This window comes from Larus michahellis, chromosome 2 (assembly GCF_964199755.1).
Source record: "Larus michahellis chromosome 2, bLarMic1.1, whole genome shotgun sequence".
NCBI classification, from domain to species: domain Eukaryota; kingdom Metazoa; phylum Chordata; class Aves; order Charadriiformes; family Laridae; genus Larus; species Larus michahellis.
The window spans coordinates 164928850-164954388 of record NC_133897.1 but is presented as its reverse complement, the minus strand read 5'-3'; the positions used below and the strand labels follow the sequence as shown (position 1 = coordinate 164954388).

The window sequence follows — 25539 nt, the reverse complement described above, 5'->3', positions numbered from 1 at the left end:
GGTGTGCAACATAGTGGCAGGACAACGATGCATAAAGAAACTCACTGACAATCAAACTTCCACTATGATTCGAGCAACTGCCAGATCAGCACCTGACCGTCAAGAAGAGATTAGCAAATTGGTGAGTGTTCTGTTGAATTTGAGCAAAGTGTAGTAAGTGGACTTAATTTTTCTTGCTATTAGCAGGTATGAAATAGTTTATGTGCCTACACACAGGTTATGAACTTATTTTTATAAGACTTTCTTCATTAATCCCAGAGAAATACATTCTCACAAAAGGTTTTCAAGTGTTCTTTTGGTGCTTTATTTCAAATTTTGAGGCATCCATGTATGCAAGTGGAATTACCAGAGGCTCTGGATGTTTGGCATCCCCCATATATAAGGGGTATGTGCCCCAATACAGGTTATCTCAGCAAATTTTAGATCTCCTAAAAGGAACTTCTTTTTCTGCCAAAAATAACTAATTCCTTTTAATTTCAGATGCGGAGCGCGAGTTTTAATACTGACCCTTATGTTCGTGAATTTGGAATAATGGTGAAAGACGAAATGACAGATGTGACCGGTAGAGTCCTACAGCCTCCTTCAATCCTCTACGGAGGCAGGGTATGTTCAACACGTACTGTGCAGTCTGCGAGAGCGTCTGCTGCCAGCTGTGATAACTTCTGTAATACGGTTGTTTTAAATTAGTTATGTTGGATGTAATGGGATAAAGTCATCATAGGTGTAATGTTTAGAACTTATATTTAAGTTTTGAAAGTCCTTAAATGTAATAGCCATGTTGCATCTCCCTCAATCGCTTCTTTATTTCTGAAAGTAAAGCTAGGGTAAAAATGAATTTATGTAAACCTCAGAGGAAAATGCGCGTGTGTTTCCTTCATGCGCTGTTTTATTGTGTGTTGCAAGAAGAAACGGGTAAATAGTGGTTGAAGTTGGTGTGTATGGAGAAGAATAAAGACAACTCCAATTATTACTGTTCATTTTTGCCTCCCCTAACTCTGAAATCTTCCTGAACTTCTGGTTGGTTTTGAATGTGGTGGGTGGAGCAGCTGTGTTTAGGACAACTATCTTAAGGTATTATCTCTGTTGGCATGTTTGTCTTTAGAGCCATCTCTTCCTGTTGGGGTGTTTACTCACAAGTTTTTTTTCTTTGCAATGGCTTTTCAGATGGCCTTTCTGACACAATCTTCCTGCTGTGGTGTCTTTCAAAAAAAGCTTGAGAAACAGGATTTTCCACCAATTATATAAGATGTCTTGGTTTTATGCAAGATGAAAGCTTTGATAGCTGGGATAACTTAATTTGTGAAGGCTTCTGATGAACCTCCTCTTTGTCCCTATACCCAAATTGGACTGTTACCCCCCTAAGCCTGCAATGGGAGAGGATCTTGTGTTTTCTACCTAAAGCTCTTGAGACAAAATCAGGCAGATCAGCTCAAACCTTCCTTTGCTGACAGGTTAAGATAACCCAGCTGTCTCTGCCTGATCCTGATTAGGGAGAGTGCTCTTGTGATCTATTCTGGCACCAAGGGAACAGGGGGAACAAGAGCTTAATGGCAGACGAGTGATGGAAAGTCGGAGTGGGGGAGGTACTGCTTTCAGCAGATGCAACACTTTGCAAAATGAACTTTCAAATTGGTGTGTGTCCTGAAAAATCCCCATAAACTTTCTCTGTTGCTGCTAAATAAGAAGGCAGACATCGCGGTAACTTGTCTGAAATATCTACTGGATACTAATACTTATTAAGGTAATTAACATTGCCAGAATTACTTTAGTCATCTTAATATATCCCTTGTCCTCTAGATAATCCACCGCAGTAATGTCTGCTTGATGGATTGAAAAAAAAAAAAAAAAAGTCTTGCGCGGGTCAAAGTTGAATAACTGCTCATCTTTTGTCAGCTTGTTCACATTTTTTTCTAGAGTTGTGTGAGTGACATCGAACCACTATTTGCCTCTACTTAGTGACGTGTAAAATATTGATTAGCGCTTAATTTGTTGCTCTTGGAAAGTTCACCGAGCAGTTGTAAAGTCGCTGTGGAAATGTACGTTCTTGTTAACGTCACATACCAAACATGAGGCTGACTTACTTATCCACATGGAATTTCTGTCTGCTACTGATTTATATAACCAAAGGAAACCATCAAGAATAAAAATGAACAATATGAGCTTTATTTTTCATGAGGCTAGCAAGCTGTCTTGCTACCGTGATAGAATGAGCTTTATAAGATGTTTGAACAAGAGAGAGAAAGACCTGAGAATATAAATAGCCTGCTAGTTGGAGGGCAGGAGAAACGTAACTGATTTTTGTTGGAATGAATCAATTTTTGCATTAGGGGTTTGCTTTTGTTGTTTTTCCTTCCAGAACAAAGCGATTGCTACACCAGTTCAAGGAGTCTGGGACATGAGGAATAAACAGTTTCACACTGGAATTGAAATAAAGGTTTGGGCAATTGCGTGCTTTGCTCCCCAGCGCCAATGCACTGAAGTTCATCTTAAGTAAGTGTGTTTCATAGGGTGGTGATTTTATTATTCATGGAAATATCATAATTTCACTTATTTATTTAGAATGTGTATTTTGTTAAATTGTTTAGCATATGGCAATACATCTTTAACAGTGCCTTTGAAGTTCTGTCTCTTTATGTTTTGAATGACGCCAATATGACTTCAATGCTAGCATCATGAAATCCTCCAAATCAGACTTCCCAAAAGCAGTTTATACGGTATGGCAGGTTTCTGTCTAGTGAGACCTTAGCAAAGAGTTTAAGATGACCAAAATGATGTAATGAAGGGTGTTTATCCCTAAGTATTTGTCAAGAGTGAAAGCTAACCTGTATGTCGTCTGAGGTTGTTTTCCTGGTTATACGCAATAGATTTATTTGTGCAGAACTTATTTAAAAGGACAATTCTAAAAAGCAATCCAACTTTGGGCTAAAACTTTCTACCCTCTAGAGTTACCCTAATGTGCAAGTTGCTGTATTTGCAAGATGAGTACGAGTAGCTGCTGTTCTGTTGTCTTTGAGCATTTGAATGAAACTTCCCAATTTGGTTTCTCTGTCTTTGGATGGAACATGATTCTTGAAAGACTATTGTTAAAAGTGACATCAGATGAGGGAAAGTGTGCCTGCCTGTGTAAATGGATAGTCTTAATTCCTTCTTCGGCACGCAGTTATTTTCCCTTCGTGCATGGGCAAGTGCAGCTCCTACAGCTGCCCTAGCAGGTGACTCAGCTGCTCTTTGTAAGGTGAATGCAAGACAGTGATTATTCATAACAACGGCATTGCCGTAACAGTGTTCCTTTAGATGATTTGCCAAATAGCTTGGGAATTTTTCCCGAACAAGTGATGAGCAAACAGTCAAAATATTACATAATGGGAAGAAAAGTAAAAGGTAAAGCTATAGAGACTTGTTCTCTCCAGGTACATGGCAGGAACTAAGCTGCCACAGAATTTTCCCTTCCGCACTACTGCTTCTAGTGGAAATGCTGCGTAGGAGAACTTAGTTTTGAGAGACAGGAAGAAGTCCTCAACATAATGAGCTGAAATAAAATTATTTGATGGGTTAGATGGAGTTTGTCCTTACATGAAAGGACATTCCTTCGTTCTAGAAATATGGCTGCATCCAGTTGTATCCTGTTGCCTCATGTTACGCCTTGTTGAACAAGTTGGAACTCAGCTGCTGTACATCTGTCGGAATAAACACCTTCAAAATCCCTAAAAGTCTTCAAAATCATCCTGTTTTACCTGTCAGGAGCTGGGAGAGAACCTTTCTTCTTAGACTCCATACGTACAGATGGACTTCTAAAGGCTTAAAACCTGTAATGGTGTAGACTTGCATGTTCTGCCACTGACTCTCCGCTTACGGCTGTGTGCGCCTGTTTTGCCTCAGAAAATGCTTAATGCACCTATTTTCTGCAAGAAGCCACAAGTTGCAGGGCTGAAGCTCACAGGCTGCTATGATTCATGAAAATTAATGACGGGTTTAGAAGAAACTAAATCTTCACAGCCTCTCTGTGGGTAAGACTATCTTTGGTGAAAACAAGCGACTTTTTAGACACCTATGGAGACATCCGCTCCAAACTTTGTCAGCACTGATGCCAGTTAAGCGTTGCTACCCGGGATCATGTTTGCTATGCTGGGCATTAAGCCAAGTGGCAAAGGAGGACATCTCTGGGTGCGTCTGCACTAGTGTGTTAGTTTGGATCAGGAGCGTATCTTTGAAGTGATGCTCCTGATGGTCACCAATTGCCGTGCTGTATTCTGCATCTGGGAGCAGCCTGAGTATACAGGGTGGATTTTTTTTTTTTTTGAAAAAACTGGACTAGAGGATGTGCTTCAGCCCACTGCGCCAGACTACAGCCACTCTGAAGAAAAATCCTAGAAACACGTGTAGTGCGGATGTTGGTCTCAGCACCAAGTTCTCTGCTCTACAGGTCTGCACTGTGACACCTCGCTACTTGCTCATCTTCCCTTTGTTTATGGGGATGGGACTTATGGACTACTCATTCACCACGGATGCAGGCATCCAACCTGAAGGAGCCGTGACTTTGAAGATGCTTTCCAGTCTGGATATGTTCTGTAGAGCCCTAAACTTCTACGCTCAAGGGCTTTTGACTGTCTGGCTTACAAACAGGCACAGTCGCTTCCTGGTGTCCCTTGAAGAGGAGAGATAGCCAGACGCTACCATGTGTTACCAAGAGCCAGGAGGAGGAGGCAGACTTGCAACTCAGCAGACCTCGCCAGCAGGGGACTGAAGGAGTCCGCACTGATAAAAGCTTCTGACAAAATTAGGTTGTCTCTGTTTCTGACCAGTTCCATCAAAGGGTGACTTATTTTTGCACCATCCTTGGAGAAGGTTTGTCTTCACCTCCAGGACACAGCTTTTCTCTGCTATCTAGCAAGGTTTTCTTGTGCATTATTATTGATGTTAGGTCAGTTCGGTGAGACACAGTTGCTGGTAACTTCTGTGGGTGGTTTTCGTCACCAAGAAAAAGAAGGCACTCAAGTCATTTCTGTAGTGATACACATGGCAGGATGTTAGAGCAGGCTATCCAAAATACCATCATTGCAGTGTGTTCGCAAAAATTAACTCACGCTGTATCTCCCATTGAAAGATTAAATAAGGTGCAATTTGCTTTGGAAGTGAAGTTTTTAGTAGTGGTGTTATTTGTACGGTGTATTTCCTGATCTTGCCCTGTCTTTCTTTCAATAACTACATAGGCACAGTCAATTAAAGATGCACTTGGGGTACATTCACAGCTTTTTGGGCAGCGTAACTCTGCAAGTTCAACAGAACTGTTCCAGTAAAAATAAGAAGACAAATCAAGATGGGTTTTGCGGCCTGAGAATCTAATGTATTTCTTTACATCCTTTAGGTCCTTTACAGAACAACTGAGGAAGATTTCCAGAGACGCAGGAATGCCAATCCAGGGGCAGCCGTGCTTCTGTAAATACGCGCAGGGAGCTGACAGCGTGGAGCCCATGTTCAGGCATCTCAAGAACACTTATACTGGGCTGCAGCTTGTTGTAGTCATTTTGCCAGGAAAAACACCAGTCTATGGTCAGTAAGCGCAAATCACGAGCGTGTGTGTTTCGGTCACAGTTTCATGAATTTTTTGTGAAGTATCTGAATAAGAGAAGTTTAATTTTGGTTTAACTATATAAATTCCATTTGGGGAATGGGCTGGAAATTAATTTTATTCTTCTTCTTGTGTTGCATGGTGTTTTATATTAAGACCTTAATTATTTTCATTATTTTTGTCTATGCTTTTAATTTGCATTTCCACATTCTTCCTGTTGGTTGCATTTGAGACGTGTTTGTGAGTGAGAAAGCTAAACCAGGGCTTTTGAGAAATTGGTGAAAGTGATATGCAGTGGATTAAAATATACTTACTGTAATTTGTGTGCTAAAAATTCCAAGTGATTGAAGAACGATGTAGCTTTTAGAACATCTTTGCTTACTCACGCCATCACCCTTTGGCAAAAAAAGTTGAGTGAAGGAGACTTCTGCCAATCACTTTTTCCTATTCTTTCTTTTAATTCTTGGGTTGCGAGGACACAGCTGCATGGAAGGTGAAAACTCAGCAACTTCAACTGATTTTTGGAGCCAGATTGACAATTAGTGCATTTTACATAGCGCACATGCATGGGATTTATTATGTTTTAGATAAACCATGTGTTTTGGTTTTAACTAGAGCTTCCTATAGGGAAGACTGCTCATTTTCCTACCCCGCCTTCCTCCTTTTTTCACTCACCTTGCCTAATTGCAGCACCATCCACTATTTTTCTCCCATAGCTTTATGGATTCTCTTCTCTAATGGCGCAGATCTTCCAAGCAGCTGCAGATTTGTTTTCTCCCATCCCTCACCAATGTAATATAGCAGAAAATAATTTCCTAACTTTCTTTTCCCAAGATTATCTCATACAAGGTAAAAAGAGAGATTAAAAAAGGAACCTTAATGAAATAGTACCTTTTTTTTTCACCTTGAATTCAGCCTTGCAAAGGAAGTTGCTCATCTCTGATTTGTTCAATAGAAATTCAGTGCAAAATGCCATTTTCACTTTTCTGCTTGGCATTAAAAGGGGACTCCTTCCTCTACTTAACCACTAAAAGGATGTGGTACCACTCGCATCTGCTTTCCTTGTTATTATCTTTAATTATAGTTCTTTCTGCCCCCTCTAATTATCTCTCTTTTCTCCATGCGCTCTTCCATACTCTTGCAGTTCCTATACCCACAGTCTTGCTTTTTCTCCTCTTCTCACCCTGCTCCTCAAAAAGCCTCTCCTTGTTCTGTTGCCAAAGCGGGGTTACATCTTCTCTGAGCCTGTCTTGGAGCCTAAATTTCTTTTCCTGAGTATGGCTCTCTTAAAGCATTTAAGTCTCAATTGTAGTGTTAACATTAGGATTTGTTTTAACCTTTTGAATAGTACCGTTGTTAATGAGTTTGTTTTGGAGTTTCTGTGGGCCATCCTCTGCTAAACTGGCCAGATTTTATGCAAGTGATAAACTTGCAGTGATGAACTGATAATCTGGCTGGCCAAATGTTACTCGGCACGTTACTTTTAAGTTTGCCTTACTAGTCCAGTGTTTAATAATGAAACAAGCGCTCGTCATCCTAATGTTATTCACAATACCTATTTCATTAGCCAAAGGTTCTTCCACGCTGATGATAAAACACTATAATGCTAAAATTACAATTAGTGTAACTTTAAAAATTTCCCAGTTAAAATGAGCCAACAGTGTCTTTAGTTGTATTTCGGACCCAGTTACTGTACCGTCGGCAGGCGGAGCCGTACAGAACTGGGAGAAGGTTTATTGGAGGCTGGGGTTGGGTTTGGGGGTTTGGTTTCTTCTTGTTTCTTAAGCTTAAATAACCACACTGCAAAAACTCTAGGTTTAATTAATTGTCACTAAACTAATGTCTGCTACATTGTTTGATTTCCAATATGTGAATGTTTTTTTCGTCTTTACTTTGTTTTGCAGCGGAGGTGAAACGTGTTGGCGACACTGTGCTGGGAATGGCTACGCAGTGCGTTCAGATGAAAAATGTGCAAAGAACAACACCGCAAACTCTGTCTAACCTTTGCTTAAAAATAAATGTCAAATTAGGAGGCGTAAATAATATTTTACTGCCACAGGGAAGGTAAGCCATCTTTCAGAGAGGAAGAGGGTATTGTATTGTAAAGAGAACGTGCGTCATATGGAGATAACTGGGTGATTTTATCTGTACTCACATAGCACTGCAGTTTAAGTGACTCTTCAAACTCTTTTAGCTTTTAATAGTCCTCCAAGTTAGGTTACGAAGACTGGAGGGGAGTACTTTTTCCAGTTGAAACTTATAATAAAAATATTGGTATTGCAGTCTGACCATTGAATTATACAACTTCCCTTTGAATTAAAAATCTATAGTATTTTATTTGCCTTGAATTTTCAGAAGGAAATAGAGACCAGCTTGAACAGCAGTGCCTTTTCCTTCACAGCTGGATTGTGGTCAAGATTCTTCACTTTCTTGCATGTCCTAACTTACACAGACGTTTAAAAAACCAAAAGCTGGGAACAGAAAACTCTTAATTGGTTTCCAGGTCCAGTTTCCCTTGCAATGTCTTATTAGTGTTACATTGATAAGTTTTAGTTTGACTAGATTCTGTGAAGTTGCTTTGATACTATTGAATTCTGTATCTGACATGTCACTGAAGCCCTGCATATAGTTGAGTGGGAGTGAAATAAATATCTTATTTGTAAAAAAGAAGGGGCCCTGCTTTTAAAGATTATATTTGGGGTTTGTATCATCTTAAATATTCTTAAATTGAAGCTTTTAATCAGTTTTATTGGAAAAAAAATCAGTGACAAGAAATTCTAATGGAAGAATGAACAAAATATAGCTTGTTTTGGCTTACCTGTGCAGCATAGAGCAGGCTAGCGTAAAGATATATAAAATTACTTTAATCAAAATTAACAACTAGGCTTCTATGTCAGTAAAAAGATGGCATTTTTACAATCATTGCATTTCAAGTTGGAGAGAGCTCAGGGAACCACCTGCTACATTATTCTTGGGAGCCTGTTTCAAAGAAGTCAACACCCTGTTTTGCGCAGATAAGCAAATTTTCACTTCGTATTTAGGCTAGTCAGAAGGCAGCTGCTTAAAAATAATCCAACAACAAGTACTTCGGGAGGGGAAAAAGAACACGTTATCAGAAGGACTATGTATTTTGTGTATCTTGTTAAATTCTGTTTATTGACCTAAATATACTCAGCCTGGGTAATGTGCCTGTTGGAGGCTCCCGTTAAAGCAACTAAAAACGATCGTATTGCAGAGCATGCATTTCAGAAAGGCACAGTGGGTTTGTTGTTGTTGTGCTGTTGTTGCTTTTCTTTCCAAAAAGGAGTTAAAGGTTCCGCTGTGGGAACAAAACAGGAACACACACACACACCCCATATAAATAGCTTTACGCTGGATTCATAAACATAAGGTTTCTGTTAAACGGCGTGTGCTGACAGCAATAATGTGGCCAGAAAGTTGAATTCTGCTCGTTATAGCAATGAAATACGCATTCATGAAAACAGGAAAAAGACAAAGTGGTATAACTACACACAACACCTAGACAGTCTAAAACAGTGCGGGGTTTGGGTGCTTAAAACGTAACTCTTTAATTATTATTTCCTGTTGGGATGGCAATAGAACAGCTTTTTATTGCTATAATTGCATTATAAGTTCTCTTGTTATAATTATCTTCAAATTCCTTTTTGGAGAAGGTCTGAAACCAGCAGAATCTATGTACATAACCGCCCCCCCCCCATACACACACACACACACGAAGAAATGCCATGGCCCAAGATCTCCTGTTTAAAACTGTTCTATTAAGGAATAAAGTTGAAACTTAAAACTTCCAATGTAGTGTTTTGGTGTTTTACTCTTGATGAAGTGGATTAGTATCTTAACTTAAATGTTTGTTTAAAACTTTGAAGCATCGTTTAAAAAAAAAAATAATCTTTTTTTAAGATAATACCTATGATGTCCACAATTTTTGTACTTCCTTACCAATTCTATTTTTTTTATTCAGAAACAAAATCATAGTATCTGTAGATGTCCACGGTCCTTTAATTTTCTCAGATGCTATTTATGATTCTATGATTTAATGCTAAGGAAACAAGTTTTATTCTTTACTTAAAGCTGCAATTCTCTAAGTTAAAAAAAATGATTTTTTTTTTAAACTCATTTTTAATGAAAAGTAATAATTATCTAGGCTTTAAAAATACGCCTAAGTGTTTAGTATGAGAACTCTAATCCAGACTTCTAATTACTGTCACAGTACAAGTGACCAACTCAGATCAAGTGCAAATTGTTGACTAAGTCCCTGCAAGAGCAGGGAGTGCTGCGTACTCAGAGTTATAATGCGTTTTCTTAACCGTAAGCCTTGCTGCTTTTACAAACTTGCTTTCTCTTTATCAGACCACCAGTATTTCAACAGCCCGTCATATTCCTTGGTGCAGATGTAACTCATCCGCCAGCTGGAGACGGAAAGAAGCCTTCCATTGCTGCAGTGAGTAAATTTTGTAATGATCTTTAACCCCTGCTCTCTCCTGCCGCTCGGCTCTAATGCGTTTTATTACTTTCAATTCTGTTCTAGTCCATTTCTTCCAATTGCCTAATTATAGTATTATAAACTTACTTTTCTGCAAGAATCTAATGAAACTTTGGAGAGCTTGCTCTCATATGAATTACTTAAATTACCTTGTAAAATGCCTGAAATGCTAATACACAGAGGAGCTTTTCTATTAGCTGATACTTATCAGCGACTTGTAATAAGCTGGAGCATGTTTAAATCTGCTTTTTCAGCAGCTAAAAATGTTAAGAATTTATCCGTTGCTGATGGGGGACGAGGCTGACTCAGTTGTGGGTTTTGGGGGTTCAGGCTTCCTGACGACACAAATCGTGCGGTAATCTCTTGGAAATTTACTCCTTAAATGTAGGTGGAAGGGCTTTGACTTGAGTTATACCAAACACCTGTCACGGCTGCTCTGAATTAAGCAATAGTGAAGATGTTGGGTGACAGTACGTGTGGTGTCCATCTTAGGCTTAGCTCTGGTGCTAAATAAACAAGCAAATACCTGTTTTTAAAAGTTACGCATTTATGTCCAGGGAAAACCAGATGACGAAGTGCTTAATTGGGATTTTTGACGTAAAGAACTTGGAATTTTTTTGTTTGCTTATTTTTAAATCCCATGCCACTTTCAAAATGCATTAATTTTGAAGTTTCCTAAACAAAAAATTCCCTTCCCTTGGTAAGCAGTGTCTGTTTGGTGTGGATATTCCGGTGGTGCCTCACCATTTCGGTTTTATGGATTCACCTTCAGTGTCCCAGAAAGGGACTCTTGTCTTCAGGAGTTCAAGTTCCTATGTTGCAGTCTGAACTAAATCAATGGTGTCATGGTATCAGTGCTCCAAATCGTATGTAGTTGCAAACAGGGAATTAGTCTTTTAGATTTAAAATAAATTTTTGGGTTCAGCAGGGTGCGTTACCACAGGTAAACTAAATTCAAAGCTCCCTCCAAGCACATCATGACTTTGATCTTTACCTGGTCGACCCTTTGGTTTGCAAGATACTGTTAAAAAGTGCATTTATTTTCGTGAAATTTGGTTTGATACTAAGCATTTTTTCAACAGGTTGTAGGAAGCATGGACGCTCATCCTAATCGATACTGTGCCACTGTTCGGGTCCAGCAGCACCGCCAAGAAATCATCCAAGATTTGGCTGCCATGGTCAGGGAGTTGCTTATTCAATTCTACAAATCAACCAGATTTAAACCAACTCGTATAATCTTCTACAGAGATGGCGTTTCTGAGGGGCAGTTTCAGCAGGTTATATTTTTCTTTTTGAGATTTTATTACATAGTTTTCTCGTAGTAGATGAAGTTTTATGTGGTTGGAGTTATGAAAAGAAGTATACCTCAACAAGTCTTCCCTCGACAAATTTGTTGTCTTTTAACTAAGCAGAACAGAGAAAGTGTTTTCATATTTTTCATGAGCTGCTTAAATACTTTTTCCCCTTTAAAATACTTCCCTTTGCAAAAATAAATGACAAAATATAATTGTAGCACTCAAGTATGTTCAACATCTGTGACTTATTCAAGATACATAAGTTGAATTGGAACCCATAGAACATGGACAGTAAAGAAAAACTAAGTGTCAGCTTATTTTCTTAATTTTTTAACCAGGATTAGTAAATCCTGTATTTTCACACTGGCTCTTTTCACTCATTCCTGATAAAATTCAAGAAATACTTGCATGTATTTATTTTGTTTGCTTACAAGTACCATATTTTATGAAATATTTTTCTCTATATTTTAAAGATACTTGCATACACTTTCTGTTCCAGTATTTTCATATGTAAATTAAAAGATACAGAACTTAGTCAACTTCTTAAAAATCAAGAGTAAGGGAGTAAAGTTCACTTAGCAAATTGAATTAATGGAACTAATTTTTGTATGAACTTTGGATATTTTTTTCCCCATTTATCACTATTTTTCACTGAATTTTTAATTTCAGATTAACCCAGATCCCGAATCATTGCACTTCCCCCTCTCTTGGTTTTTATTGATGCCTGTTAGTCCTGCATGGAAGTTCACAAAGCTGGGAAGGAGCATGCAGTTGAGCAATTCTGGATTTTATCCCTTGTACTAGTCTGAAAAATAATTAGGCTGTTGTGTATTCAACAGCCTAATTAAATGTTCATTTGTATTTGTCAGTTAAAAAGATTTTGACACACAGCTTATTAGTCCGAGCCTCGTGCTTGGAGCTGAACAAATATGGAACCAGCTCTCGCCTGGCTCAGGAAACTGGTGATCTAATTTGTTCTCATTAAGTGAAGAAATTGAGGTTTGACCCTGCGTGCTTTGACATCTCATTACTCTGAGTGACGCTGCAAGAAGGAACATGATAAATAAGAATAATCTGTAAGATCACTCTCTTTTGTATTTATCACACATCTTTACGTTTATGATTCAGGTTCTCCATCATGAATTGCTGGCTATCAGAGAAGCGTGCATCAAACTAGAAAAGGATTACCAGCCTGGAATTACATTTATAGTTGTGCAGAAAAGGCATCACACCAGACTCTTCTGTACAGATAAAAATGAACGGGTATGTTCTAATTGTGACCGGCAAGTATCTAGCAAGCAGCCAAGTTACCTATTATTTACTGATTATTTAAGCAGTAAGAGACTTGTTTGAAGAACTACATAACATAGTGGGTGAGGTCTTTCTGCCTGGAAAAGAAAATCTTCATTTTCTGTCCCATATAATAAACTGGCAAGAAGCTTTTATAAAATATGAGCAGGATGTGCCTTTTGACAATTCTGTCCATCCTTTTTTAAGTTAATCAAATTTTTCAGGTTTTTTTTTTTTTTCCAGTTTTTTTACTGTCTCAAGATCCTCAAGGATTGAGATGGATCTGGGTAGTGCAGGGTTTATAACGTAGATGTCTGCATCTGGGACAGTTACCTTGGATACTCATTGTGAACGGAGATCTGTTTGGTATTCCCAATAAGGCACATTCCATCTGATTCTAGCACTGGTGACTTCACTACTTTGGTCGCCACTGACTGTAGGGTGACTCTGGTGTTACCAGCTGAGATGTAGACACTGAAATGGTTAGGTAAGGTGAACCCTACGCTTCCAGAATACCTTAAACGTAGTGTTAATGGAGAAGAAAGTATCTTAGGTGCCTAATGTCTTAGACACGTGGAGTTTGGTTTGGGCACATCAAGTGTCACAACACATTATTTGTAGTATGCAAACCTCGTTTGAGTACTACAGATTTGAGTATTCCATAATAATAAATTTGAGTACTTGCCTCTAGTTTTGAGTGTTTCATGGTTGTTACTGTATCTGCGTGACGTACGTCAAGAAATATTTGATTCCTCCTTTCTGGCTGGAGAGGAGACTCCCCAAGTCTAGAATGGGGTCATTGCTGTAGATGAAGAGTTAATAATGGCAAACCTCCATTCGCAGACAGGGTTTTCCGTGTTCTTTGTCCTTCTGTCAGGCTTCTCCATGTAAGCATTTGAAGCCCACTAGGCTTCAAGGCAATAATTAATCACTTTTAATGCTGACATGAAGGTGGTTTTTGTATTGATAACATACTATGATTACAGTTGTTAAATTGTTTTAAAGTAAAGAGTATTCTTCAGTTCTGCTTTGAAGTAGAGTGTTTTTGAGGGAATGAGAGGCCTGTCTTAGAATTATGGGTTATACTCTTCCAGGTATAAACAAAACAAGTGAGAGAGGAATAACCTGTCCCGGAATAGGAAGGTGAAAAGAATTTGTCAAATCAGTTGTAGGAATTTTTTACATTAAACAGAAAAGTTTATCTTTGTAGGTAACTTCCAAGAAGATTCTGCATCTCGTCTGGTTTTTTTTCCTCCATAGTAGAGACACTCCAGATTTTCAGTTGAACAAAACCTGTTTTCACTATTCTGTCTTGACTTTTTACTTTTTATAGATTTATTTTTTCCATAGATGTTTTTCTTGTGCTTTTTCCTTACTATACAGCTGAAAAGAAAAAACTGCGTGCGTGCCTTACTCTGTTTGCATTTTCTGTTCACACAGGTTGGAAAAAGTGGAAACATTCCAGCTGGTACCACAGTGGACACAAAAATCACCCATCCATCAGAGTTTGACTTTTACCTGTGTAGTCACGCTGGTATTCAGGTACAGCGCTTTGTGTGGGGTTGGTGACTTTCAGAGATAACACTCTTGGTATTTCCCACGTTCTTCACGCAGGAGACGAACGCTACAACTCCCGTCTGTGTATTTTGGCTTTTTGTCTGTGCCATCCACAGTGCTCTTCTGTCATCGTTAAAGTGTGATTTCTTCTTCCCAGTCAGAAACTATTAACCAACAGCAGCACCGAAAGTCAACATTTGATATTATCTAAAAAAGTGTATTCAGTAGGGGCACAAGTTAGATCGCTGTAGGCTAATAATGTTCTGCCTAAAGCGACTTTATGTGATGGCATTTTGTCAGACTGAAGTTTCACAAGATGAAAGTGCGTTTCAGTAAGATCATTTAATTTCAGTAGCAGGGATGAAATTCTAGAAAATGCAATCCTATCCGAAAATGCAAAGTTATGAGTTATATGGGGAGCAAGGAGGGAGGTTGTTTGCCTTTTTAAATGAAAAATTTGCTGTAGAATTGCTCACATGTGATTTTTGAGGAAGCGGCCGGTTATACTGCAGTTGACCTACAGAGGTGGAAATGTAAAGAGTTGTTTTTGAAACGCTGATGTCCTGTGTGATCTGCCTTCAGGGAACAAGCAGACCTTCTCATTACCATGTCCTCTGGGATGACAATCGTTTTTCTTCAGATGAGCTGCAGATTCTTACCTACCAGCTGTGTCATACGTACGTACGCTGTACCCGTTCTGTTTCCATCCCCGCACCAGCATATTACGCACACCTGGTTGCCTTCAGAGCCAGGTATCATCTGGTGGACAAAGAACACGATAGGTGAGTTGCATAGTTTTGATTTACTACTGAATTTGAAAGAAAGCAGGAAGGAAATGGGCATGCTAATTCTGGGGTGAGTGGTATCCCATTTAGCAGTTTGACGGTAAAGTTGGTTTTATCACTGAATCATATTGGGGGGGGAAAAGCAGAAGATGTTCCTGTATGCTTCTGTGCTTCTTGCTGTTTCAGAACTTCAGTGGTGTTTTAAGGGTGCTTAACTTTTGACCGTTCTGTTCAGAAGAAACGCATATAATGTTTTTGTGTCATTCAAGGAGAGGCAGATGAAATAGGGTTTCACTTCCTTCCCCCCCCAACCTCTGTTTTTTCCCCCCACCTCCCTTCTCTTTCAGTGCTGAAGGAAGCCACACCTCGGGTCAGAGTAATGGCAGAGATCATCAAGCACTTGCTAAAGCAGTTCAAGTTCATCAGGACACGTTGCGCACTATGTACTTTGCTTGACATGTTTTAATGTTTAGCGACTCAGTACAATACAGAGTTGGATTCACACGAGACCAGCTGCACTTAGACCAACAGTTGCCCGAGCTACAGTGACAGCCAGCAATGAGTGATGCATCTTAATTATTTTTTTCGCCCCCCCCCTCGTTTGCAAGAAAGCCTTCCGTCCAAAATTTCACACTTGATTATGAACTGCATTCTTGTACCAAACCCCACTATTGTTGGAAATGTGGTTTGCCAAAAATCTCTAAGCTGCTTGGTATAAAACAGACCCATATCTTATAATGAAATCAAGAGCTGTGATCTCAGGGCTTAGGGAAAATAAAAAAACCAACAACAACCGACCAACAGCCCAACCCGCAAAACTCCTCATTCAGTTTGCTATTCATTAAATCGCTTTTAATAATTTGGAAAGATCTAATTCATACTAAAGTTTGATGGGCTCAAATGCTGTGAATTAGCTTTTAATACAAAGAAAAGCAAAGCATTTTTTGACTATTTATGAAGCCTTGATTATTCTAGATGCATTTACAAAATCTTTATTTTCAAAAGAAGAGCGTGACAAAATTCTGGTTTTCAACTGTCTTATAAAGATTATTCTCTGTGTGTCTAAGGGCAAATGTATTTTCTGAAGCTTGTTCTTGAATGTTTTTTATTGTGCTGCATTTGAAAATGTTTTTCATAGACTAAAGAATTTTAAAAAAAGAATTAACTTGTACCTAAGCTTTTAATAGGTCCAGTTAGATTGGCAAAAGAAAATGTGCCATTTTAAAAAAAAATTGTAAAGAATTTTTTTTTTTTAAATCATACTGACAGCTAACTTTAAATTTTGTCGTACAGGACTGTGACACTTACTTTCCAAAGTATCTAAAGAATACGGGTCTGTGGTGATAAATACAGTACAATCCTTTTTCACTGTTGTGTGAGTTAATGTAAATTTTATATATGTTTCACAGTATTAATGTGATAGACTAGATGCTATTATTTATTTTTATTTACTAAGGAGTGCTCATTATACTTCTGTTAACATATCAAGAATGCTTTGGATTTAGAAATTAAAACCTTATCGTGGGGACATTACTTTTCAAATGCAAAAATATGCAATTCACTTAGATGTGAGGGTTCAGAGATGCGTACCGTCTATATTCTATGGCTTATAATTTGTAGAAAGGCTTTTTAAGCGTGGACACAACATAGCAGGTTTTACCTGTGCAGTTCAGAGACGCACACGAGACCAACATTCTACGTTCATTCAAGCACAAAACAATTGTATTTTATTTATATGTTGAATATTGGTAAGGCGGGAGCTCTGATGGAGGAGAGTGGCTCACTGTAATTTAGACAAAAGTCAGAGAATCTATGCATTAAAGATAAATCTTAAGAAACTGAAGTTTACTTATGAAGGGGGGTGAAACTCTCTTCATTATGCATAAGGTCAATAGTAAATGTGAGAGTTTTGCCATTCTCTTAGGAGAAGCATTAATTAAAACTGGTAACTATTAGACAAACGCTTCTGTTAGTTTGCACACTGAGTTCATTAAAAAAACCATAATACATAGATAAACCATTGCACTAACTATGATGCCACAAAGAGGTTTAGAAGAAAATGGAAAAAGCCCAGGAAACTTCTTTATGCTGACTTGATTTTCTTTATTGTTCATAACTGAAATAACATGCTGAGAGGCAGGTTTTTTTAAAATTTCATTCTCTTCCGCTGATTCGTTTTGCTTTGTCTCTTCCCTTTTCTCTCGGCAGAATACATTTTGAATACATTTACCTCTAGCCACTGAGACGGGCGAGTAGCTTTAACCAATACAGAGCTCTGTGCCATATAGCGGACAGACTATAACCGGTTGCTGTCGAATAAGCTAGAAAATGCCCAACCTTTGCTGCATAAAAGAGTTTTAGGTACATAAACTTGTGCAAGTTTCAGATCTTCACCTTCTAGCAGTGTCTTGGTTGTCGGTGTTGTTCAGGTGAAATAACGATGTAAAACCTATTAGTAGATTAATTGTATTTGTATTTAATTTGGTGATTAGGCTGCTGGGTCAGATTTTCTTCTGGGTCATAGCTATGTAAATCCAGATTTAAAATTATGCTGGTATAACAGAAAGCAAATTCCAGGTCGCATTGTCTTATCTTTCTGTGTTCCGGCCAGGTTGTACATACCTCCCCTGAAGTACCGCTAAACTGCAGACCCTTCCGTGGTGGGTATGTTGCACTTCTCTCCACGATTGCTTGAGAGGTTGCAGATTTCAGTGAAAATTTTAATTTGGCGGAGTTTTATATAAGAATTATTTTTTATATGAATTATTCTTAACAAATAGAAAAAAAAATCAACCATTTTAAGACGCTGTTTAGTTTATTTGCTGTTTGTTATGCAGAGACCTCTTGGATGTGAAATTCCTCCTCCTCTTTCCTCTCTGTGCGGATCTGGAGTGAATGACTTTGTGCAGGTGGTCAGATGGGGCAAGGAGGGCAGAATCTGTCTTGACCTCAAAGCTTATTTCTGAAGCGGACGGTGGGACTTCACTGCATCCTATTTGGGATGTGTTCTTTGGGCTGGAATAGTCTTTGCGGCTTCTTTTTGTGAGAAAAGGAGCATTAGGCAGACCCTTAATCTGAGAGTAGCCGTTGTTTGTGTATCCTCTTGGAATGAACAGAAATTCGTGTAGCTTTCCTTCCCTGAGTATGAAGAACTTGGGATGTTATATGCATTTCAGGCTAGGGACATTTCTACCTTTTACAGATCTTATTAAGCCTCTAATACCGCTAATTCTTTATGGCTTGATTTCCCCCTCCTTTCCCCTCCCACCTCTCGCAAGTAGTCAATTAATGAATAATTTAAAGCATTTTTCTTAAAAGTGTTGATGAAGTATATACGTTGAAAAGTACAGCCTGCTATAAGTCCAGCAGCTATCTTTCTGGGAATAATCTTTATATAAATTATATATTCAAAAATGTCTCCTATCAAAAAAAAAAAACCAAACCAAAACCAACCACCATGAACACCTAAAACGCTTATATAAAATTTTTTTCTTACCTCCCATGTGTCTTGTAAGAACAGCAATATCTCAGGTAAACACGAAACTCAAGATGTCTCTTATCTCACACGTGTTCCTGCTGTTGAAGTCACAGTTGAGGTTGACAGTTATAACCACTAAGTCACTATGCAGCTCAGGTCAGCAATAACCAAATGTGCGTTACCCTCCGGCAGCTGGGCTTTGCTTTGGGGTTTTGGTTTCTTTTTCGGCCCGTGCGAAGGAGTTGGGTGGCTCCTGCAGCAAAAGAGTGCTGGGCAGGACTTCATCCCTTACGTTGCTCTCGCTCTCCATCATGTTCCTGGCAATGACTTTGTGCTTGAATTGGGTGCAGGCTGTCCTGGTGCTTAGCAGTTTGAAAACTGATAGTAATTCCACCCCGGTGATGAAAATCTTAGTCCCGTTGAAGGCATGAGCGGTGTGATGGACAAACTCACCACTGCCAGTACTACTTTGTTTTAAAGGAGCATGCTTGAGAGATGAATGGATATTAGTGAGTTGCCTGCTATGGATTAGTCTTCTCTGAGGTTTTTTGGTATGGAAATGGTAACACTATTTGAAACAAAAATGCTCAAAGACTGAAGCAAGTTGTAGAATCTCTGTCCTTGGAGAGGCTGGAAGGTGGCTGGACAGGCCCCCGCGCAGGCTCGGCTCGCTGGCCCTGCTTTGGGCAGGGGCCCGGACCAGACATCTCCAGAGAGCCCTTCCGAAGAACGTGGTTCTGGAGCAACCCCCCAAAAGCCAGCAGCAGCAAGCGTGAAATGTTCCTGCTGGGAGGTGAAAAAATAATAGCGACCAAGAGAAAATACTTAAAAGTTGTCCCTTTTTTGTTGTTTTTTTTTGTTTTTTTGTTTTTTTTTCAAATGTAGGAGATAGAATGCAATAATTAGGCTTGCTTAGTTTTTGGAAACTTCTGCTCTGGTGGCTGAATAGTATGGCATTGTCCACTCCACCTCTTCCTCCACCCAGGAAACAAGAGTTGAGTCAACGCGTAAGAGGAAACGTGCTCATGTGAAATGTTGGAAGTAGGTGGCTTTGCCTCGGCCTTATACAAGTTCGGCATTCAAGATAGCCCTATGCAGTCTTAACACTTCCTATATATGCACTGATGTTTGGAGTGAGATCACTTATTTTTATGAGAATTCCTTGTTTTGGCTTGGCTTGGGTTAGAATATTTCAGCAACCACATTTGGCTTGCTGAATTGCGATCAATGATCTTCCGTCTTACAGAAGCTGCGGCGTATTAATTTCCTTGTTTCTAGATCTGCCAGGTTTTGGGTGAGTCGTTAGGGAAAGGTGTTGTGTTGCGTTGGAGCCAGCATGGAAGATTTACGGGAAGCTTTTATGCTTAAAACAAGAAACCCATAACAAATATTTTTGATCTTCATCCAGGCCTCCAGGCAATGTTCCCTGATTGTAAAAGCAAAAAGGTTGTGAAGGTTTAGCTTTAATTCTGACTCCGTCAATAACTCCGGCAGCCTTTGTCCACTTTTAACGTAAGTTAATGCTGTTCAGATGTCAGTAGATTATTTTTAGAACTAAAGCAAGAGAGAATATTTCCACAAGGATTTTAAACTTAAATTTTTGAAGGGTAGGTGGGGGTGTTTCAGGTATTCGTGTGCCCAGGTTACTCTGAAAAGACTGAAGTTTCTAATCGAGGTAGGAGGCTTCTGAAGCTTTTGTCTAAAGTCATATGTGTACGTGCACAAAGGTTTTCTGTTAAAGAGAAGATCGTGGTCTGGAGGGGTTTGCGCATCGCTGCCAATGCTGTTTTCTTTACCGCAGCAGTAAATTCCTCAAATACAGTGGTCGCGTGCATCCCGCCTGTAGAAACCCCAGTCATCCTCATGCCACTGGATCTCTAGAGTTTGACTGAGAGCAAGGATAGGAGGAAGGTCTGTGTTAGCACCCTCCCTTCCCTCCCCAGCCAAATCGAGTGGATTGCTCTAGGCTTTTTGCTATACGTGCAGATTGTTTCTTTTTGAGGCAGAAAACGTCGCTATTTTGAGGTGAGAACAGGTTGGTTCTACAAGTCGTGCTTATTCAAAACTGCATGTACTAGAAATGCAGGACTGGGACCTTTGGAGATGTAGATGGACACACTTGCCTCTCGACGTAATCCGGCAGCGCCGGTGGCATTGATAACCCATAACGGATTTCTTCTTTTTTTTTTTTTTTTTAAGATATCTTTTACACATTAAATAAATGAATGTAAAAAAAGCCCTCACGCAGTATTTTTCACACTTGATACCGGTGTAATAAAATCACATAGTTTCCTATTTTTTAAGTCCCCTTCTCCTACAGTAGCATCTCTTTTGGTGTGTTTTCCCTGCCAGTGTGGCTTTCTCAATTTCTAATGCAGGACAGTACATTTTTTACTTTTATATTACATCTGGTAACGTGCTTCTTGAAGCATACCTGCAGTCTTTTCTAAGAAGAAACTTCAAGTAGAAGGTAATTGCACTGATTGTTGTTTGTTTGGTTTTTTTTAAAACTCTCTTTTTACTGTAAGACTTCCTCTTTGCATCTGCTGTAGCTGTTTGAAAATACTGTAAATAGCGCGATGTGTAGTAAATACTGAAATGCTGTGGATACCATTCCTCCTCCTTCTTCTCTTTTTGGGAATACTGCCATATTTTACAGTGTTGAGAGACGAGCTTTGGTTTTAAACGTTGTTCTGCTTTCCGTTTGCGTTACAGTATGAATCCAAGGGCACAGTCGCTTGATTACAGTGGAAATATTTAGGGTTCGTCCGTATTTATAAAATATTTCTTCCTTCTCTCTTCTATGCACGCTTCTCCCACACCATAAGGACAGAAAGGCAGCTTTTAAGCTACCGATGCGCTTGTTGTCCGTGCAGCGTTCAAATGCCCATCTTTGATATCGCTGACAGATGTGACTGATAGCATTAATGTAGTATCTGACTATCAGCTGAGGCTGTCGCGCGTTTTCCTTGCTTCTTTCAGCATGGGATTCTCGCGTCATATGAAGAAGAACTGGTCTGCGTGGCAGAATTAGTGGAATAATAGGGATTTGGGACCCGAGTTGTTGCATCTTGCTCCCTACCCCTCCGCGGGGTGTGGGATTGTCGAGTGCAGTGGATGTTTTAGTGCTCTGAACGAAGGAACAGTGTTGTCTCTCTGCCCGTAGAGAAAGCCATCAGTCCCCGATCCAGCAGTAATTGCCTCTTGCTTCTCTAGCCCTCGGGGACAGGAGAGACCCAAAGTCCAGCCCCGCTCTTTAGCGTTAGGATGCAAAACGGCAAGTTCCGTCTCCTGTTTCTGAGGGTTAATGACTGGAAGGATGCGCTCCTCCGAGATGGTTTTAATCCGAAGGATATGGCGTGGGTTTTTTTGCTTGTGCTTGGGGTGGCACGTAATCCGTTTTATCCCGTTTTGTGTGTTTCAGTCACTTTTTCAGTGTTGTTTCTTTGCCCGAAGTGTTACTATGAATGTAATGACTTGGCCAAATCACTACAAAAGGTGGTTTTGTAATACTCTTTAGCAAGCAGATGCAGTTAAAGGCTACCTCCTGTATTCCTCCGCAGATGAATTCATTTTCAAAGCAAACCTACTACTAAGCAGCCAAAATCCTCCCAAACGAACCGTCCTTTTATTGGTTTGTCTCTTGCTGGAGAAGTCGCGGTGCCATACTGTGATCTCGGAGGGCTGCTCCTCGCTCCTCCCGTCTTCCCGAGGCATAGATGTGCCGATGCGAGGTATTAAGAAGGTATCGGAAATGGCGAGGAAAATGGCACGTCGGCTTTTGTGCAGGGTCCCTCGATAGCGACTCCCTCTGTAGCACGTCCCTTCCCTCGCCGAGTTTGTGTGCTGTTGTTTCCATTGAAAAAATGTTTTCCTATTTCTAGCTCTTGCCCGGAAAATGTCATGCTTTCACTGGAAATGACATGAAGGTGCTTGAAATACATTTTGAGTCTGAGGCAAAAATTAGCTGTTGGAATATTTTTTTAACGTATTTTTTAGATAAGTTGATGTGAGACTGTAGCAGTGAAAATACCATATTCCCTGCTCGGATCATAATGAACTTTAAAATGGGAAAAAAAAAAAAAAAAGGCAAACCAAAAACAAACGAACAAAAAAAACCACACCAAAAAACCAACCCCAACCTTGAATATGTTTGGATTGTGACTATTTTAGTGGCAGTTTATGTGCAAAGCCGTGGCTGTAACTCAACCTTGAAATAAGCGCCCGCAGACTAAAGGGGCTTTAAATGGCCCGAAATGAAACTGTAGAAAACTGTGTTAATGCATTGCGTTTTGTTTACAATGGATCCGAAGAAGCTTCCTCGTTTTATAATTAACCACTCTGCAGACAGAAATGCTGCCTGTTTAAGCACCGCGCGCTGGTGGGCGCTTTCATAGCAGTGATAGAGATTCTTTTTATTTTATTTAAAAGTAAGTGAGCTTTATGCTACGGAGGTTGGCATCTCAGAAGCAAGTTTTGCTGGGATTATGTGCTACCTGCAATTTCATTATCTTAATCTTTGGGCGTAGACACTAATGAAGTTTATTGATGGCAGAAGAGGATTGAAGTTCTGACTTTCTGGAAGCCAATTCTTGCGGAGCAGCGGGGAGGGAGTGAGTAAATAAGCTCCCTAATAACCGAATGGGGCAAAATCCTGAAGATTTTGTTCAGTTCTCAGTTATAATTGAAGAAAGCTCCCCCCAAAAGTGTGAAGTTCAGGGTTTTGCTTGAGAGTAAACGGCTGCTTTCCGGAAAATATTTCACTACATCTTGTATTGTGGATCCATAGACACTATTGACGTTGCTGTGGCCTGGAAGGGGTTTCCCTGTGCTCTCCCTGAGCGTATATCCTCGTTAAAACGGCGAGGGGATCGTCGTGCGCTTCCTCGACTCCCGCTGCAATCCCGCGGGAGCATTGGGAAGCTGAAGGGAGGAGAGAGCCCTGGGCTCAGTGCTTGTCGTGCCTCTATGGATGAGCAATGCCGTCTGCGCTGTGCGGCTGCCCCGTCCCTCCTGGGAATGAGATAAGGAGGCGAGGGGATACGTTTTTCTTGCAAAACCGCTAATTAAGCGCTTGTTTTAGTCCTCCCTGTCAGAGGGCTGGCGCAAGGGCAGGGCCGTTGGCCGGGTTTGGAGGCGCGAGAGGTTGGCGAGAGCGAACCTTGGGAGTTTTGCATGTGGCAGCGCTAAGAAAAGTGGAGCCGCGGCACGAGATGAAGGCTGGGGGACTCCCTTCCTCCCGTCGAAACAGCCTCAAAAAGAGCAATTGCTTTAACTTTGTCCGTGGAATGGACGGACAGATGCAGCTTAAAACTACCTGTGGCTGCTCTTCAACCAGCCAACCCAGCGATGGTGTTCTGAAGAGCCAAGTACTTGCATTACCGATGCGTATTAAAGGGCATATTCATTTCTACGTGGCTTTTAGGAGTGCACAGATTTTTGTTATTATTTCCCCCCCACACACACCCCACCACTGTTTGGATGTGCTGTTGTACCCCTCTGCTTTAGTTTTGCCGTTTCCCCCCCTTTCTTTAAGCCCCTTTCTTTAAGCACAGCTAAAATACCTGCTGGAATAACGACTGTCTGATCAGCATCAGGGATTACAGGTATTGGCGAACGCAGGATTAAGCCTAGGAATTGTCCCTGAAATAGAAATTTAAACTTTCCCGTCTGTTTTATGGCTTTTTTTTTTTTTTTTTGCATGTGCTTGGCAAGTGTGAGCTGTGAAAAGGTCAGCAAGCAAACCTGGGAGTTCCTAATTCCCTGGCTGGTGCGCTTTGTGTTTGCTTCGTTAGGTTAGATTTCCCGCGAGGAGAAAAAATACATTTAAAGTGGACTCTATTCTGTATTTATCAGCTCCTCCTGTTCTTAAAACCACGAGCAGAGGAAGCTTCACTCGTGCCAGTGTACGGAAAATTGCGTGTTTTCGCTCGCCATGTATCTGACTGGAAGCCGGGCTGTGCTTTAGGGGCACCCCAACGTCCCAGCGACGTGGCTGTGGGTTTGGATCGAATCTGTCGCGGGTCAACGTAATGTACAAAGGAGTTTCTTTCTAGATTTCACCAAAGTTCATTCTGCATCAAGTGGTGAGATGCTCCGATCCCGCTGCTTCTGTGCTATGGAAGGGGGGGGAAAAAAAAAAGGTATTATCGCCCCGTTTTGTTGTTCCTGATGCGTTTTCTCATGGGACTTCACAAGACCGAGCCCTTAAACTGCTCATCTCATTTACAAGTCACAACTTTTTGTAATTTTATTTTAAAGCAAATAACGCGTCTCTAACTGGCTGACCGACTTGAATCTTTCGCTGGTCTTCAGTTGTTCTGGGGCTGGGGAATCCCCAGAACGTCTCCCACCAAGAGATCGGTGCCTTTTTCCACTTCTTTATTACCTGGTTTGGGGCAGGAGAGATAATTTGAGTAGATGGTGCGGGGAGGGGCTTTCCCTTAACGAAGTTTAAGGAATAATTACTCTCGTAGACCGGTTGGGAAAGCAAGGCGTTTGTGCGGGGCAGGGGGAAGAAAAGAAAAAGGGCGGGGGGGGGGGGGAGGGGAGACCCAACCTAAACCAAAACTAAAATAACAAAAAGCAAAACATCGAGGAGTGAGTTTCAGAATTGGATAGCTTGGAAAAGCAACTTTTAAATGAGGTGCGATGAGGAAGCGTGTCTGGCCGAGTTCTGTGCTGTCCTGAAGCGTTGCCGTTTCTTTTCAGTATTTTGTTGGTACAGTTGAGTAGATTTTATATATATATATATAAAAAAAATATATATGTGTGTGTGTTTGTGTGTCCGTCTGTGTGCACACACACACGTGTTTGTGGAAGGAAAGCGGGCCCGTTTATAGCCCGTTGATGAAAGAGAAGGCGGGCAGCGTTGTGCTGGAAATAACGAGCACAATCTCACTGGCTTCCGCAGCACTTGGGCAGTTCGTACAATCCCCAAAAAATCTCGCCGTTCGGGGCAGTCGACACGTAAAGCTCCAGCTGCTGCCACGTTTCTGTGCAGCGAAGGGGTGAACTTCATCTCGGGAGGGGGAGACGCAAACCGGAATGTATTGATTAAA

The 25539-nt window shown here is 40.4% G+C and overlaps 1 protein-coding gene across 13 annotated transcripts in view; it reads left to right on the top strand.

The window, feature by feature from the left end:
• The window catches only part of AGO2 (argonaute RISC catalytic component 2), a 67642-nt gene that overhangs the window by 35167 nt on the left and 6936 nt on the right, over window positions 1-25539 (top strand). For 9 of the 13 annotated variants that reach the window (XR_012585812.1, XR_012585814.1, XR_012585813.1 and 6 more), the window contains 10 exons: window positions 2-121; window positions 481-603; window positions 2357-2490; window positions 5366-5550; window positions 7474-7633; window positions 9941-10031; window positions 11156-11350; window positions 12497-12631; window positions 14099-14200; window positions 14798-14997. Coding sequence is in view for 4 of the 13 variants with exons in the window: in XM_074577908.1 (XP_074434009.1) it covers window positions 2-121; window positions 481-603; window positions 2357-2490; window positions 5366-5550; window positions 7474-7633; window positions 9941-10031; window positions 11156-11350; window positions 12497-12631; window positions 14099-14200; window positions 14798-14997; window positions 15348-15456 (1554 nt within the window). In the remaining 9 variants the exon portion in view is untranslated. Of the gene's footprint in view, window position 1; window positions 122-480; window positions 604-2356; window positions 2491-5365; window positions 5551-7473; window positions 7634-9940; window positions 10032-11155; window positions 11351-12496; window positions 12632-14098; window positions 14201-14797; window positions 14998-15347; window positions 16369-25539 lie in introns of those variants that run through there. The other 4 variants (XM_074577908.1, XM_074577906.1, XM_074577905.1 and 1 more) reach the window with 1 other exon arrangement.